Here is a 17,724-nt window from a genome sequence, read left to right on the forward strand (position 1 = left end):
CCCCATAATAACAGTGATATCCACAGTGCCCCCATAATAATAGCTATATCCACAGTGCCCCCATAATAACAGCTATATCCACAATGCCCCCATAATAACAGCGATATCCACAGTGCCCCCATAATAACAGCTATATCCACAGTGCCCCCATAATAACAGCTATATCCACAGTGCCCACATAATAACAGCTATATCCACAGTGCCCACATAATAACAGCTATATCCACAGTGCCCCCATAATAACAGCTATATCCACAGTGCCTTCATAATAACAGTGATATCCACAGTGCCCCCATAATAACAGCGATATCCACAGTGCCCCCATAATAACAGCAATGTCCACAGTGTCCCATAATAAGTGACATCCACAGCGCCCCCATAATAACAGTGATATCCACAGTGCCCCCATAATAATAGCTATATCCACAGTGCCCCCATAATAACAGCTATATCCACAGTGCCCCCATAATAACAGCATTAGCCACAGTGCCTTCATAATAACAGTGATATCCACAGTGCCCCCATAATAACAGCAATATCCACAGTGCCTCCATAATAACAGTGATATCCACAGTGCCCCCATAATAACAGCAATATCCACAGTGCCTCCATAATAACAGTGATATCCACAGCGCCCCCATAATAACAGCAATATCCACAGTGCCTTCATAATAACAGTGATATCCACAGTGCCCCCATAATAATAGCTATATCCACAGTGCCCCCATAATAACAGTGATATCCACAGCGCCCCCATAATAACAGCAATATCCACAGTGCCCCCATAATAACAGCGATATCCACAGTGCCCCCATAATAACAGCATTAGCCACAGTGCCTTCATAATAACAGTGATATCCACAGTGCCCCCATAATAACAGCAATATCCACAGTGCCTCCATAATAACAGTGATATCCACAGTGCCCCCATAATAACAGCAATATCCACAGTGCCTCCATAATAACAGTGATATCCACAGCGCCCCCATAATAACAGCAATATCCACAGTGCCTTCATAATAACAGTGATATCCACAGCGCCCCCATAATAACAGCAATATCCACAGTGCCTCCATAATAACAGCGATATCCACAGTGCCCCCATAATAACAGCGATATCCACAGTGCCTCCATAATAACAGCAATGTCTACAGTGTCCCATAATAAGTGACATCCACAGTGCCTCCATAATAACAGTGATATCCACAGTGCCCCCATAATAACAGCGATATCCACAGTGCCTCCATAATAACAGCAATGTCTACAGTGTCCCATAATAAGTGACATCCACAGTGCCTTCATAATAACAGTGATATCCACAGTGCCCCCATAATAATAGCTATATCCACAGTGCCCCCATAATAACAGTGATATCCACAGCGCCCCCATAATAACAGTGATATCCACAGCGCCCCCATAATAACAGCAATATCCACAGTGCCTCCATAATAACAGCGATATCCACAGTGCCCCCATAATAACAGCGATATCCACAGTGCCTCCATAATAACAGCAATGTCTACAGTGTCCCATAATAAGTGACATCCACAGTGCCCCCATAATAACATTATTATAGGAATGACCAAACTGATTGTCAGGTCCGTCTCCTGGATGTCGGATTACCATCACACCTGATTTCTCACCAGCAGGGCAGGAGTTAATAGTTTTCAGCTGATCCCCAGTGGGCAATTGAGGGAGTTGTTAATATCACCATGGCTATTGTGGCCATTTTTTTTTCTCTCTCTCTCCCACTGGTGAGAAATCAAGAGTGTTATATGGACAAATCTAATACTTCACTGTAGCTGCACCTTGTCCCAAGAGCTGACAATCAACAGACACTGGTAAGGGGTGCTGTCTCCAATGGGCATACTCACTGGGGGTTACATATCACTAGTGTCACGCCATTTTGATTCACCCTTCAGGTGCCATCCTGGACTCCCTCCTGGGCATGAGCCTTTTAATAAGTCGGGTGTCAGTTTGGCCCCCGGCCGCGCTTCAGCATATTCTGTATTATTTTGAGGTTTGTCATATTGTTCCTAGTATTAATGATCTATTCAGTCATTGCTGCGTTATTTTTTTCCCCCCAAAAACTGGCAAAACCCACCGTGACCCCAAAGTGTGAATACTCCTAGACGCTATAGTGCACCGATGGCCTCACTGACGCTATGGAAATGACTTGTCCTCACTTTGCTTGTCATTTGCATTAGTGTATTTGTATATGGAAATATTATAGCTGGATGGTGTTTACCGTATAGAGTCCGCTCACAATAGCTAATGTGCTGGCTGCTGTATATAACCGTGCTGTATGTGTGGTATAGCGGGTGACCGAGGTGCCAGGTAACCGCCAACAAGCCATAGAGGGGGGTTACTGTAATAAGAGGTTACAGGGGTAATAAGAGGATCAGGAGCCGGGTTACTGTAATAAGAGGTTACAGGGGTAATAAGAGGATCAGGAGCCGGGTTACTGTAATAAGAGGATACAGGGGTAATAAGAGGATCAGGAGCCGGGTTACTGTAATAAGAGGTTACAGGGGTAATAAGAGGATCAGGAGCCGGGTTACTGTAATAAGAGGTTACAGGGGTAATAAGAGGATCAGGAGCCGGGTTACTGTAATAAGAGGTTACAGGGGTAATAAGAGGATCAGGAGCCGGGTTACTGTAATAAGAGGTTACAGGGGTAATAAGAGGATCAGGAGCCGGGTTACTGTAATAAGAGGTTACAGGGGTAATAAGAGGATCAGGAGCCGGGTTACTGTAATAAGAGGTTACAGGAGTAATAAGAGGATCAGGAGCCGGGTTACTGTAATAAGAGGTTACAGGGGTAATAAGAGGATCAGGAGCCGGGTTACTGTAATAAAAGGTTACAGGGGTAATAAGAGGATCAGGAGCCGGGTTACTGTAATAAAAGGTTACAGGGGTAATAAGAGGATCAGGAGCCGGGTTACTGTAATAAAAGGTTACAGGGGTAATAAGAGGATCAGGAGCCGGGTTACTGTAATAAGAGGATCAGGAGCCGGGTTACTGTAATAAGAGGATCAGGAGCCGAGTTTGCTCTAATAAAATAAGAGGATCAGGAGCCGGATATGTAAACTGTCAGGCTTTGGGATACTAGGAGACATTTTATGGATTTAGGTTTACAACTGATGTTGTGTGGTTTTTTTTTTTTTTTGGGGGGGTGGGGGGTTCCTCTTCTGGGTAATGAATTTCTGCCCCTTTGAGATATTAGGAGCCATGCATCGCTCATCATGGATGGCAGAGAAAAATGTCCGTGAAGTCATGTCAGAGAACACAGAGCTGAAGAAATTCTATGAGCAGATGAAGAGAGAGGTGTTGGCCATCCTTGGCAGACATGAAGGCGTCCTTGACCGGGTGACCATAGATGTACGTCAGGCCGCGGCCTCTTATTTCACCTTGACTTCCACCTGTAGGTTTATTTTTTCTTGTGTATGTTCTTGAGGACTCTGTATCAGTAAACAGGCGTGCGGGGGTCGGACGTTCGAGGCCCAACCGTGTCGGGGATGTTGGGATAACGGGAAGCCTCAGGAGACAGTGGAACAACCTCAAACAGCTGGTGGAGATACTGGAGACACGCGGTGAGGAGAATGAAATATTTCCACCCTGTGTGGAAGTGGTGGGCACAGGCTGGCACTCGGGACTTGGTAGTAATTTGTCCCTAGCCTGGCGCACCCTCCAGTTTGGTGCTTTTTGTCGAGGCTTCATCATTTTTTTTTTTTTTTCCCTGTATCTTCTGTCCAGCAACACAGTCCAATGTGATTAGTGTGACCGACCATGAGAAGGAACTGACCCGACTCAAGAAGGAGATGGAGGAGCTTAAAGAGGAGCTAGGACAGAGCCAGGAGCTGATCAGTCAACAGCAGCAGCTGTTACAGGTCTGCGGGTGCACTGATGGGGTGATACAGGATTTTGGGGTTTTGGTTGCCTAAATGGCAATTTTGGATCATGGATCAGATGTTATAGGTTGTGGGAACATGGAAATTGTGTGAATACATAATTTGAAAAGGCAATACATATTATTTTTTTATGTACGGGTAATGGGAACTGGCAATGGTGGAAAAGCGGAGCCAATGGCAGCAATGGTTGGTGTCGGGATGTTGCTAGCAATGGTTGGTGTCGGGATGTTGCCGCCAGTGGTTGGTGACGGGAAGGCGCCGCTGGTGGCGGGAAGGCACCGGTGGTGGCTGGTGGTGGGAAGGCGCCGGTGGTGGCTGGTGGCGGGAAGGCGCAGCCGGTGGCGGGAAGGTGGAGCCAATGGTGACAATGGTTTATGGCGGACAAGTGGTGGAAATGCATTATGGTGGTAATGCACAGCCAGTGTTTGGTGGGAAAGCAGAGCCAATGGTGAGAATAGTTGATGGTGGAAAACTGAGACAATGGTTGGTGGTGGGAAAGCTGAACGAATGGTGGCAATGGTTGATTGAAGAAACTGGAACAAATGACTGCAATGGTTCATGGTGGGAAAGTGGAGCCAATGGCAGAACCAGGCAGACGTCTGGACCCACTTTGCTCGTTTTGTAGGAGATCGAAATGTACATCCCAAATGTTTTCTAGCTGAGGTCAACATGACAATTTGTCCAGGGCCTAGCTGCATGTGGTGCCAACTAAGACGTAGCGATAACCAGTAAGGAAACCATCATTAGAATAAGTTCTGGTGACTCTAGTGGAAGTAATGAAGGTTGTTTTGTCTTGCACAGGACCAGTTGATGCCCCAGCCCGGTGAGGGACAGCAGTCTCCGCTCTGGGATGCATACTTCTTGGAAGAACAGCTGAGGTTAGAACAAGACCGGACGACCTTTGAGGAGCAGAAGTTGGCTTTCCAGGATGAGCGGGATAAGTTCACAGAGGCGGCTATCCGTCTGGGGAGAGAGGTAACAGCAGCGTTACTACTCATAAAAGGGCCGGGGCTCCACCACTTGATCTCCAACTCTTACGCATATTGTCAGACTAAACTAAGCTTCTGAGGGGGAATAAAGACCCTATAGTTTGGGGAGGCTCTCTCCCCTATTACTGCCATATCTAGCCATTGAGGAGAACTACATAACATGGCCGTCTTGGGATCCCAGCAAGTCTTTACATTGACCAGTGAGTAATGTCTTCTGCAGCGTCTCCAGTTTAAGGCCGATCAGGCTCTTTTCATGAAGCAGCAGTTCTTGAATATGACTCCTGGTCTGGGGACTCCTCCTTGGAAGACGACTCCTCCATGGTCAACTATTAGTAAGTACGTTTATACTCTGAGGTTGTGTATAGGACATGGCCGGCATTTGGGACAAAACACTTGGATTACTACTTAATTGACCCTTTTATTTTTCAAGTGTCACGTGAGGCCTAATGGGGTGGATGATGGGCACCCATGCCATGACATGTGGTCCGCCTAATCCTGCACTTCTATGGGTCACACCAAAATCCACCAGATTCAACAATGGATTTCCAACATTAGTCTCTCCGTAAACAGACAAGCATTTGCCAAACGCCTCAATATCGGTGGGATCGGAAGACAATTTATTGTGTATTGTGGTCGTCTGAGTCGGAGAGCCCCCTCCGGTCCAATAGCAGATATTGTAAAAGAAGGATTGGGCATCTTGAATTTTTACATGCCCGATCCTTTGTTCTTGAGGGTGATAAGCAGATTGTAATTCTTGATTTACAGGCTAAATGTTGTGGATTTTTTGACTGGCTCAAAATTGGCTATAAAGAATTATTATATTCTAAATCTACAGCAGAGGACACCCCAAAAAGAGCCTCCAATAACCCCAAACACACGGCCACGGGTGGCCAGTCCTGTGTCGGTAAATCTCGCAGAGGTTTTTCTTCATCAGATCCTGGGACACCAAGCACGGAGGAGCTGTACCGGGTCCTGAAGCTGGTGACCCCCAACAGGTGACAAGACGGACATCACACATTACTTATACATGAATTATTACACTATTGTACATTTACACCTACAAGAAGTGACGTGCGAATTGTCCTCTGCCATATTGTGCACAGATTTCCCCTGCTAACCTGTGCATCAAAGGTTACACACTAAAATCATGTATGTGTCTGACCTGTTACCAATAGACATAATACTTCTCACAGCAGAGCATCTGCTGCATTGTCTCCAGCCTACACAATGCTATAGCAGACTGATGCTCTTTAGCGCACCCTCAGGCCGGGAGGAGATTTGCACTGCTACAACTGTTGCAGCTCATAGGGATATCCTTATATATACACTTTTTTTTTGTTTTTTGTTTTTTTTTTATAATCTATATAAATGCTTAATGTTTTTGGTTTGTTTTTTTTTCTCCAGGTCCACGAAGCCTCAAAGACGTGATAGCAGCAATCACCAAGACACAGAGTCAGAGGAGAGCAGCCAGAGATGGAGTGACAGCCTGTCACCAAGCTGCGAATGTAAGACACATCCAGCTCTGATTTCCTAAATATACCCACTACAATACTGCCGCTATGTGCAAGAATATAACTACTATAATACTGCTCCCTATGTACAAGAATATAACTAGTATAATACTGCTCCTATGTACAAGAATATAACTGCTATAATACTGCCGCTATGTACAAGAATATAACTACTATAATACTGCCGCCTATGTACAAGAATATAACTACTATAATGCTGCCGCCTATGTACAAGAATATAACTACTATAATACTGCCCCTATATACACAAGAATATAACTACTATAATACTGCCCCTATATACACAAGAATATAACTACAATAATACTGCCCCTATATACACAAGAATATAACTACAATAATACTGCCCCCTAGGTACAAGAATATAACTACTATAATACTGCTCTTATGTATAAGAATATAACTACTATAATACTGCTCTTATGTACAAGAATATAACTACTATAATACTGCCCCTATATACACAAGAATATAACTACTATAATACTGCCCCTATATACACAAGAATATAACTACAATAATACTGCCCCCTAGGTACAAGAATATAACTACTATAATACTGCCGCCTATGTACAAGAATATAACTACTATAATACTGCTCTTATGTACAAGAATATAACTACTATAATACTGCTGTATAGAATTCTTGATCTGTTTCGGGTTCTTTTTCTACTATTAATCTTACAATGATTTTATGTCTTCTTCTTCTAGCTCCAGAATTACGCCCTCTTCCTCAATACGTGATTCCATTTAGGGTGAGCATGACCCCTTACCTCCGCCCCAGGCCCACCCCTGTGAGCTTGCCTCGCAGCCACGCTGAGCCTCGCACTCCCACTACTGCAGAGCTCATCAGAACCTTGCACCTTACTCCGGCTGAAAGGTGAGGGGTAAAAGTAAAAAAAATAAAAATGTAGACTCCGGGTGGCGGGATAAATTAACATAATGGGTGAACTATTTATTTTGGGGGGGAAGACATTTTGTGCTGATGACTCTCTCCTCTTGGCTTGTAGCATACCCTCAGTAAAGAGGGGACATGGGGATGAATTAAGAAGATCCCTCCTCCATCATTCCCACCGCAGAGCCAGCCTCTCCAAGGCTGCGGAGTCCCCTTGTTACAATGATGGTGTCAGGAGAAGCGAGGAGACTCCAAATTGTCCTTATGAGTTCTCTAGAGCACATTGTGAGATGGATTCTCTGTCTTCTGACGATACCAGACAGACGCACGGAGAAGCGGACACCCCCTGTAGTGAAGCGCTGTCCTCTACGATCGAGAACTCTGAAAGTTTTGACAATGACTCTTTGTACAGAGTGACTCCACTTCATGACACCACCTACATCCAGTATGGAGACAACGTGCCTCATCTTAGGGTTGATGACCACTGCTGCCACCAAGACGTTGACCAAAGCTTGTGGCAATGTGAAGAGATAGAGAAGGAGAAGTTTGTCAACAGGCTGTATGCTAATAGCAATATGAAGAAAAAGCCAAAAGTGACCATCCATGCTGATGACTGTGGATCTCATGAGACCCTCCATCCTCAGGATGCTTGCAGAAGGAGGTCACCAAAAAGACGACCCTCTAAAGACAGATGTAGAACTAGGTCCAAGGAAGACCTTCGCCGCAGAAGCCTCCCCTGCCACCAGACCAAAGTAGCTTTCCATTCTGATGGTACTGTGGAAAGAAACGAGGCACCTTCTCACGGCCCACCCAAGAGGAGAAGATCCCTGGACTCTCTTCACCACAAACAAGACTGCAAAGCCCAGCCGAAAGAGACCCATTCTCTCCAAAAAAGATCCTCTAGTCATTGCAGAGAACCCCTATGCACCTCAGGCTTGGGGTGTTCACCTCTCCATTTACGCCACTCGTGCCCATCTGTCCGAATTGCGGCGCCGTGCACTACCGAATATATGGTGCCAGGAACCCTGTGTGCTGACCTGATCAGCCACTTTTTGGATTGTTCCTGGAAAGACTCTGATCTTAGATAATTGGGAAAGCTTTGATCACTTTTAGAGGACAACACCCTTTAAATTATTGAACCCGTTTATTTATATAGACGTGCCACCATTTTTTTTTTTTCGAGGTTCCCAGATTATCACTTTTGGATTTGGACTTCCTACTTTGAAGGCACTTAAAAGGGGGTCTCTTAACCTCCATCCATCATGGCATTGGGGGTGGGGGTGGGGGGGGGGGGGAGATCCTAGATCCTAGATCCAGTTTTTTGAGGAATGATAAATCCAATATATGCCCTCGTACTCCCACTGATGGGAATATGAGAAGTTTGTGGTTGTGTAGTTATTTTTTGGTGCAGGAACTCCCACTGGTGGACCATATTTTTTTTGGGAAACGGTAACGGATCAGACCTCTCGTTTTATAGACCAGAGAGCACCTTTTTTGCACGTTTGACAATAGGGTTTGCATTTGGGGTTACGTAAATTACGATGTTTTTTTTTAAAAAAAATAAGTTTTCTGCAATGGGCACTGCCGTAGTATTGGGTACGAGAACCTTCCGATTACTGAGCAGGAATTGGTGACTTTGACCCATTGAGTGCACGATGGAGCTCAGCCCTTCAGAAGAGCGATCACATACCAGGTGTAATGCCGGTGATCTATGGTGATGAGACGGCACATGACGGATGGGGTGGCCGCCCTGCGCTCGCATACCTGCGTTCATTCATGGACCTCATTCACTAGTTTCGTCCGGCGGTGGAGGAATCCCAGTTATGCACGGCTAACATTTTTTGCTTTTATACCCGTAATAAACAAATCCTCTAATTTTTACATGTGTCCGCCCATCCCTCTCACTAAAGGCACGCTAAGGCTCCAGATGTCGGGGCCAAACCACAATAATGAAAAAATTAAAGTTTTGTGTTTTAATGTTCTGAAAATAATAATAAAAACTTAAATTTGTGTTTACCAGTATTTCCTTTAATTTTTGGGGTATCTGCCAGCCGTAAGTACTACACAGGGGTGCGTCAGACCAACAAATGTGCAGGATCCTCCAGCGTGTCCACAATACATGCTGATCATCTAATGTATATGGGGGGGGGGTCACCTGATCCCCACTTCCCCTCTGACAGATAAGGATTTGGCCGGTTTAATCTAAACTACTGACCCCCTTGGTTTGGAGCCTTGATCAGCCACTTCCATGAGTCTTGTACTGGTGCTCATGAGGGATAAAGGGGCTCCTGGCCGAGCAAAGCGTCTTCTTGTACGGGGGAGTTGGGAGAGATGATTGTTCAATGGACTGGTGTATGCCTATAAAAAGGGGGTTCGGACTACTGGGGTGTAGACAGCGGACTCCTCTATTTAGTCACTTGTCCTACAATTTCAAAGATTTTGCTGCACATTCAGTACAGCAGCTTGTTCACCTCAATGGAACTGTAATACCACCTGTCACCCAAGGACTAGTATGGCGCTGTTTTGGAATGTTCATTTAAAGGGATTGTCTACCCTTTAATTTTATTTTAATTGTTCAGAATGCTTAACTACTTCTGGACTGTCATTACACATCTGGGTAGCTTGACAACGACCCTGCGGTGCCATCCTAAAACATCACTGTATAATAGTGCAGCACCATGGACCTTGAGGAGTAGGGAGCAGACTCTCAAAGACAGTCCCTACAGAAAATACAGAGACTGTTTATTACCAACTCTGCCTTCTTCATTGCTAGAGATGAGTGGGCAGTTCAGTGCAAGTTCGGTTCGCCTTTAGATAAAATTCTGGTTGGGACCCGGACTTGACCTGAACCCCAATAGAAGTCACTAATCTGGTGTGAAGGTAGCCTGGGCTATAGATCGTTTGTTCAAATGTAATAAGATTATGTAAATAATCAAAATATAGATGTCATTGAATAATTATGTGTGTCTATATGACAATTGCACAGACGCCATAATATGATTCTAAGCTGTGTGGTCAAGAAAGAGTTAACAAAGTACAAATGTACAAACAATGAACAGAGAAGGTATTCATGCTTATTAATGGTTTCACACAAAGAGAGAATGTATCATCCATGGGATGAAATGTGAGATTCTATGTCCCTACGCATCTCCCTGTACTGTTTCGATGTGTGTGAAAAGATAGATACTTTTTGTACATGTCTGAAGGTTGAAATATAATGCTGATATCTGATCCATTGAATACACGAGTTTAGACGCAAGCCTGGGCTCAATCGAGAACATGTCCTGTGTTCGTTGATTGAGTCTCATATCTGCACAGATCGCTAATTTGGCCTGTACCTCTGGATTTGCCCTGAACAAAGACTCCATTAGCAGTCTTACCCAAATCTCTCCCTTGACATGGGCAGTTTAGGACTCCTTTCACATGCGGCCAGCCATTATTAGAGCACTGCTGGGTGAGGGTGGGCAGGATATTTTTTTTTTTTTTTTTTTTTTTTTTGGTGTACGCTACATCTGATAACGCAGATTTTACCCCCCCCAGTGCAAGCCATTCAAACACAGCAAGCAGCTCGCACTGGGCTTGTTGAGGAGAGCCATTAGATCAAATACTTGATTAACCTCTTGACAAGGGATTGTGGGAAATGTCAATTTGCCTTACATGAGCCAGGTTTTCAAAAGGGTCTATGACATCATAGACCCTCCCATCAGCATGGATCCATCCAATGAGGTCATAGACCTGCCTATGATGATGACAACCAATCAGCTCATGGACTAACACATTGTTCAACCCACTGACCAATGGACCCATCCAAGTATGCCCACTGTAGGGCTGACCATGCCCCTTTTCCTAGTTTTTATAAAGGCATGTTCTTGAATAAATCTCTGAGTCTGGACCGACTTTGGTCGAGGAAAGCTGAATATCCGACTGTGTGTCTGATCTCACTTTTGAAGCATGCACTCGATCCACACCAATTAGAATCAGGCAGTAGGCAACTTGTGGAACTTTGTAAGAGTTCACCCTAACAAAATGGCACCCTGAACGTGGGGCTAGCATGGGAGAAACTCTAAAACCTTGACAACCGGCGTACAAAAATGCTCTTGAGTGTAGTCCGCATAAGTAAAGCACCCGAACGGGTTTGCTCATCTGCACTGACAGTGATTCTTTCTCCACACACAGCGCTCATGTATATGGAGAAGAACAGAGGATGCTCGGTCAGAGGAGACAGTCAGCTATACTGTACTATGGGGAGATAAGGTATGCACACCAGTGACTATGGAAGGGGAATACATGTAATAGCAGAAACTGCTGTGTGAATACTGACATGAAAAATTCAATAGCTATATGGAAGAATGAAATGTGAAAAATGGAATCTGCATTACTGCCATGAATATATGAATAAAGAGAAATTTAGCTACTGAATTGATCAATGCAATAGAGCCCCAACACTACGCCAAAGTATTTCTCTACGTTGGGGTCCCTAGCTTGTGTGTGTCCTCTCATGCAGTTAAAAAACCTACCTTGTATGGGAAGCTGAGACCCAGGCTATATATACGATGTGGATTGGCAATAGGTGTGTATGGGGAGGGTTCACAAACGAAAAACGACTAACATTAAGGAATAACACACAAGCTAGGGACCCCAACGTAGAGAAATACTTTGGCGTAGTGTTGGGGCTCTATTGCATTGATCAATTCAGTAGCTAAATTTCTCTTTATTCATATATTCATGGCAGTAATGCAGATTCCATTTTTCACATTTCATTCTTCCATATAGCTATTGAATTTTTCATGTCAGTATTCACACAGCAGTTTCTGCTATTACATGTATTCCCCTTCCATAGTCACTGGTGTGCATACCTTATCTCCCCATAGTGATGTTTTTTAGGTTTTTTGCACCCAGTTCAGACATAGAATGGAGTTCCAAACGTTATTCCTTAAAGCTATACTGTACAGCCAAGAGGTGGCATTTCCCCTGTAACTGGTGCCAATATATCCGCTCCAGTTACAGGGGAAATAAAATAAACATTTTAATATTGTAATGTCCCTCCAAAGTCTTTTGTAAAATAAGGACATAAAATTAATAATGTAAAAAAAACAAACAAACAAAAAAACAGCACTTACACTCAAAATTCCAGTTACAAGCGCCACTGCTGTATAAAAAAAAAAAAGTTCGAAAGATAAAATTGTTACAGAAAGGGGAAATTTGAAAAAATATTTTAGCAATTTTTTCTGATCATAAAATGGAAAACACAAATGGAAGCCACATGTATAGGGGGGGAAAACACAGTGGTCCTTGTCAGGAACAGGGGGTAAATGGCCCAGTATTGAACTATAAAAGCGTTTCTTCCAACCCCCTTGAATTTCTCTTGATCACTGCTCTAAAATTGGCGGGCCCTGGAAACATTTTTGGCCACATGACTTATGTAAGAAATTACTGATTGCAGCAGCGAAAAGTACCAAAAAATTAAAATAAAAAGTGCTGCAAAATGCTGTGACTACAGCTTAAGGGGGCATTGACTTTGGACTCTGCCGACCACACGATCAAAAAACGTAAGTGGTTTTTAAAGTTAAATAAAAGGTTTTATCTGTATGGTTAAAAATTGTGGTAAAATTTTGTGCATTTTTGATTGTACACAAAAAAATAAAATAAAAAAATCCTTTAAATGAATTCTAAAAGACAAAAAAAAATGGCCAAAAAAAACTTAACAGAAGAAGTAGATGATGTAAGTCCAGCATAGAACAATTCCAGAATATTGTACATCCAACAATGGCGCTGCACTATGCGGTCACATCAGTATTACTGAGTCTTTGAGCAAATTAAAGGGTTAATGCCATAGCTGTTGGATACTTTTACCATTTATTGCTGCTCAAATTTTTAGCCGTTCTTGAGATATTAACACTGTTATCACTCGTTATCAAGGAGACCGACCACCGCTGGTATTTCATTTGCAAGTACTATACTGAAACTGGCCAGGATTTGGAGGTAATATTGTGCTCTGCTGATCCTGGCCAGCTTTAAAACAGTGATTTACAAGCTCGATAGGAAAGAGCTTGTAAGCGTGGCTTGTGTTCTGCTGTCTGGCAGTGGTGGTCGGTCTCCAAGGCAATGAGATGTAGAAAAGTGTTTATCTCACGAACAGATTAAAATTTTAATAAGCAGGAAATTACAAAAGTGCTTGTATTTACAAGTGCTATCCAATTTATAAAGATGGACAGGCCAATTTAAAGAGGCTGAGCCAATTTGACGATATTTATGAAAAAGCAGCGTCTTGATTGGCTGAGAAACATGGCGGCCATAGTCTAAATCAAATCACAGCCTGGTGTTTGGACCAATTAGGTGGCCATAGCATCATGGATGGAGTACAGCTGCTTTAATTTTTCCAGTAAAAGCTGCCATGGCCGATCTCGCACTGCACCGTCATTTCTTCTAGAAGCAACAACCCCCAGATTGTGAACATTTTACATAGTTACTTAGGTTGGAAAAAAAGCCCTCGGTCCATCTAGTTCCCGTTCCTCCACCAATTCTACATTGTGTCCCCAAGTCATTTATAACCAACAATGTTGTGTACTGAGGAAATCCTCCAGCCCTGATATAAAGCTGTTATAGTATCTGCCATTACTACCTCTTGTGGTCGCATTCCACAGTCTGACTGCTCTAACTGTAAAGAACCCTTTCCTATTTAGCTGCCGGAATCGCTTTTCTTCCACTCGCAGTGAGTGCCCCCTGGTCCTTAGTGTTGTCTTTGGAAGAAATAAGTCATGTGCCAGTCCTTTATATTGACCACACATGTATTTATACATATAAGGCCTGAAACACACATCCGTGAAACACGTGCGTGTTTGGTCCATTTCCGTGTATACTGGAGACACGGCCAAACGTGCACCAATGTTATTGTATGATAAAAGCTCCACGTGCGTTTTTGATGCATGTCCGTTTGTCCGTGATCCGTACCTGTGTGCGTTTTGCATGGAAGCATGTCCGTTTTCTGCACGCAACACGCAGCACGGACCCAATGAAAGTCAATGGGTCTGTGTGCACGTCCGAATGACACGGACGCATCTCTGTTTGCTCCCTGTACGTTTTGTGCTTTTTTTCATGTGATGTCGGTCTTTTTCTTTTTCTGTTTCGTTCTCTCCCTCAGTCCGTCGGTCGGTCTCTATGTCCGTCGGTCGGTCTCTCTGTCTTATCTGTCCCTCTCGCTGTCTGTCGGTCAGATCCCCCCCTCTCTCATACTTACCGTTCCCCGGCGCAGCGCTGCACGGCTGTTATAAAAACTCCGGCGGCTTTTACTATTTTGAAAAAGCCGGCCGCCCATTAATCAATCTCGTATTCCCTGCTTTCCCCGCGCACCGGCGCCTGTGATTGGTTGCAGTCACACACGCCCACCACGCTGAGTGACAGCTGTGTCACTGCACCCAATCACAGCAGCCGGTGGGCGTGTCTATACTGTGCAGTAAAATAAATAAATAAATAATTAAAAAAAACGGCGTGCGGTCCCCCCCCATTTTAATACCAGCCAGATAAAGCCATACGGCTGAAGGCTGGTATTCTCAGGATGGGGAGCTCAACGTTATGGGGAGCCCCCCAGCCTAACAATATCAGCCAGCAGCCACCCAGAATTGCCGCATACATTATATGCGACAGTTCTGGGACTGTACCCGGCTCTTCCCGATTTGCCCTGGTGCGTTGGCAAATCGGGGTAATAAGGAGTTTTTGGCAGCCCATAGCTGCCACTAAATCCTAGATTAATCATGTCAGGCGTCTCCCCGAGATACCTTCCATGATTAATCTGTAAATTACAGTTAAAAAACACACACCCGAACAAATAATTTATTAGAAATAAAAAAGACTAACAAAGTCCCTCATCACCAATTTATTAACCCCGACAAAGCCCTCCATGTCCGGCGTAATCCACGGACCTCCAGCGTCGCATCCAGCTCTGCTGCATGCAGGTGACAGGAGCAGCAGAATACACCGCCGCTCCTGTCAGATCCACGCAGCAACTGAGGTGAGTAGCGCGATCAGCTGCTGTCAGTCAGGTAACTCGCGGCCACCGCTGGATCCAGCGGTGGCCGCGGGCAACCTCAGTGACAGCTTAGCTGATCGCGCTACTATTCTGCTGTGTATTCTGCTGCTCCTGTCACCTGCATGCAGCAGAGCTGGATGCGACGCTGGAGGTCCGTGGATTACGCCGGACATGGAGGGCTTTGTTGGGGTTAATAAATTGGTGATGAGGGACTTTGTTAGTCTTTTTTATTTCTAATAATTTATTTTTTCGGGTGTGTGTGTGTTTTTTAACTGTCACTTACAGATTAATCATGGAAGGTATCTCGGGGAGACGCCTGACATGATTAATCTAGGACTTATTGGCAGCTATGGGCTGCCAATAACTCCTTATTACCCCGATTTGCCAATGCACCAGAGCAAATCTGGAAGAGCCGGGTACAGTCCCAGAACCGTCGCATCTAATGTATGCGGCAATTCTGGGCGGCTGCTGACTGATAGTTAGGCTGGGGGGGGATCACCATCCTGAGAATACCAGCCTTGAGCCGTATGGCTTTATCTGGCTGGTATTAAAATGGGGGGGGACCGCACGCCGTTTTTTTTAATTATTTATTTCAATACTCCATAGTGACACGCCCACCAGCTGCTGTGATTGGGTGCAGTGAGACACCTGTCACTCAGCGTGGGGGCGTGTCTCACTGCAACCAATCATAGGCGCCGGTGGGGGGAGAAAGCAGGGAATACGAGATTGTTTAATGAGCGGCCGGCTTTTTCAAATTAGAAAAAGCCGCTGGAGCAGTGTGAACGCCGTGTAGCGCCGGTGATCGGGGATCGGTGAGTATGAGAGAGGGGGGGGGGACACTTCATTCACTCGGGGGATTAGCGGTCACCGGTGAATCCTTCACAGGTGACCGCTAATCAGTACACGGCACAGACAGAGCTGCGGCATGACAATGAAGTCGGGTGAAGTTCACCCAAGTTCATTCTCATCCCGCTACTCTGTCTTCCGACATGTAGTAACGACATTTTGCATCACACACGTACATTTCACACGGACAACACACACACGTCAGTTATTTCACTCACGCACACACGGACATTCCACACGCACATACGGGATACACACGCAGGCCACACATACCATAAAAACGGACCTAAAAAACGGAAAACGGACCCAAAAAACGGCCCGTTTTACACGTGCGTGGTTTTCACGGATGTGGGTTTTAGGCCTAAATGAGATCTACTCTGAGACGTCTTTTCCAACCTCTCATCATACGGGCGGCCTCCATTGCTTGTAGTACTCTAGTTTCCCGCCTTTGTACTGACTAACTTCTTAATGTCCTTTTTAAAATGTGGAGCCCAAAACAGAGATCCCATATTCCAGATGTGGCCTTACAAGTGATTTATAGACTGTTACCATACATTGGGATCACGGGATCTTATCTCTCTTTTTATACACCCTAGAATCTTGTTTGCTTTAGCAGCTGCTGCTTGACATTGAGTGCTGCTGCTCAGCTTATTTGTAATGAGAATACCCAAGTCCTTCTCCTGTTCTGTAGTCCCAAGTTTACTTCCATTTAATGTATATGCAGCTATAGGATTACTCCGTCCTAGGTGCATTACTTCACATTTATCAACATTAAATCTCATTTGCCAAGTATCTGCCCATTCTGACATCTTATCCAGAGCTTACTGTAATATTGTACTATCAAGGTCAGTTTTTAATATCCTACATAGTTTGGTGTCATCAGCAAAGACTGACACTGTACTATCAATCCCATCCACAAGGTCATTAATAAAGAGATTAAAAAGAATCAGTCCTAGCACAGATCCCTGCAGACACCACTGCTCCCGGTACAGATCCCTGCAGCCCCCACTGCTCCCAGTACAGATCCCTGCGGCCCCCACTGCTGATTATAGCCCATTTAGAGAATGATGAATTTATGACTACTCTTTGTTTCCTATCTTTTAGCCAATTCCTTACCCAGTTGCATATTGTGTCCCCTAGTCCCTCCTTCTGGAGCTTTAGTATAAGGCTATTATGTGGTACAGTATCAAATGCCTTTGCAAAGTCCAAATAAATCCCATCGGCTGCATTACCAATATCCAGGTTCGCACTTACCCCCTCATAGAACCCCAACAGGTTGGTTAGACACGACTTATCTTTCATGAATCCATGCTGTCTGTCAGTTATTATATTATTTTCTGCAATATATTTTTGCATGTCATCCCTTAAAATGCCCTCAAAAACTTTGCATACTACTGATGTCAGGCTTACTGGACGGTAGTTGCCTGGATCCACCCTCTTACCTTTCTTAAATATCGGTACCACATCAGCAATCCTCCAATCCTGAGGCACCAACCCTGTTACAAGCGAGTAATTTAAATTTTTC

At 44.5% G+C, this 17,724-nt stretch overlaps 1 protein-coding gene across 1 annotated transcript; it reads left to right on the plus strand.

Moving 5' to 3' along the window:
• The first annotated feature begins 3,231 nt into the window (after nt 1-3,231).
• On the plus strand, nt 3,232-9,953 carry LOC142302790 (uncharacterized). The gene is made up of 10 exons (XM_075343898.1): nt 3,232-3,381; nt 3,458-3,593; nt 3,757-3,890; nt 4,713-4,886; nt 5,121-5,232; nt 5,736-5,895; nt 6,305-6,405; nt 7,144-7,312; nt 7,443-8,098; nt 9,907-9,953. Exons 1-10 carry the CDS (start codon nt 3,232-3,234, stop codon nt 9,951-9,953), a joined length of 1,839 nt encoding a protein of 612 aa, XP_075200013.1.
• Nucleotides 9,954-17,724: the final 7,771 nt, after the last annotated feature.

This window comes from Anomaloglossus baeobatrachus, chromosome 4 (assembly GCF_048569485.1).
Source record: "Anomaloglossus baeobatrachus isolate aAnoBae1 chromosome 4, aAnoBae1.hap1, whole genome shotgun sequence".
NCBI lineage: Eukaryota > Metazoa > Chordata > Amphibia > Anura > Aromobatidae > Anomaloglossus > Anomaloglossus baeobatrachus.

Bases quoted from the DNA above. Each gene is read 5' to 3' on its own strand.
- LOC142302790 (XM_075343898.1), top strand. From the start codon at position 3,232: ATGCATCGCTCATCATGGATGGCAGAGAAAAATGTCCGTGAAGTCATG. The intron at 3,382-3,457 runs GTACGTCAGGCC...TATGTTCTTGAG, and splicing joins TTGACCGGGTGACCATAGAT to GACTCTGTATCAGTAAACAG. The intron at 8,099-9,906 runs GTACTGTGGAAA...TTAATTGTTCAG, and splicing joins AGTAGCTTTCCATTCTGATG to AATGCTTAACTACTTCTGGA.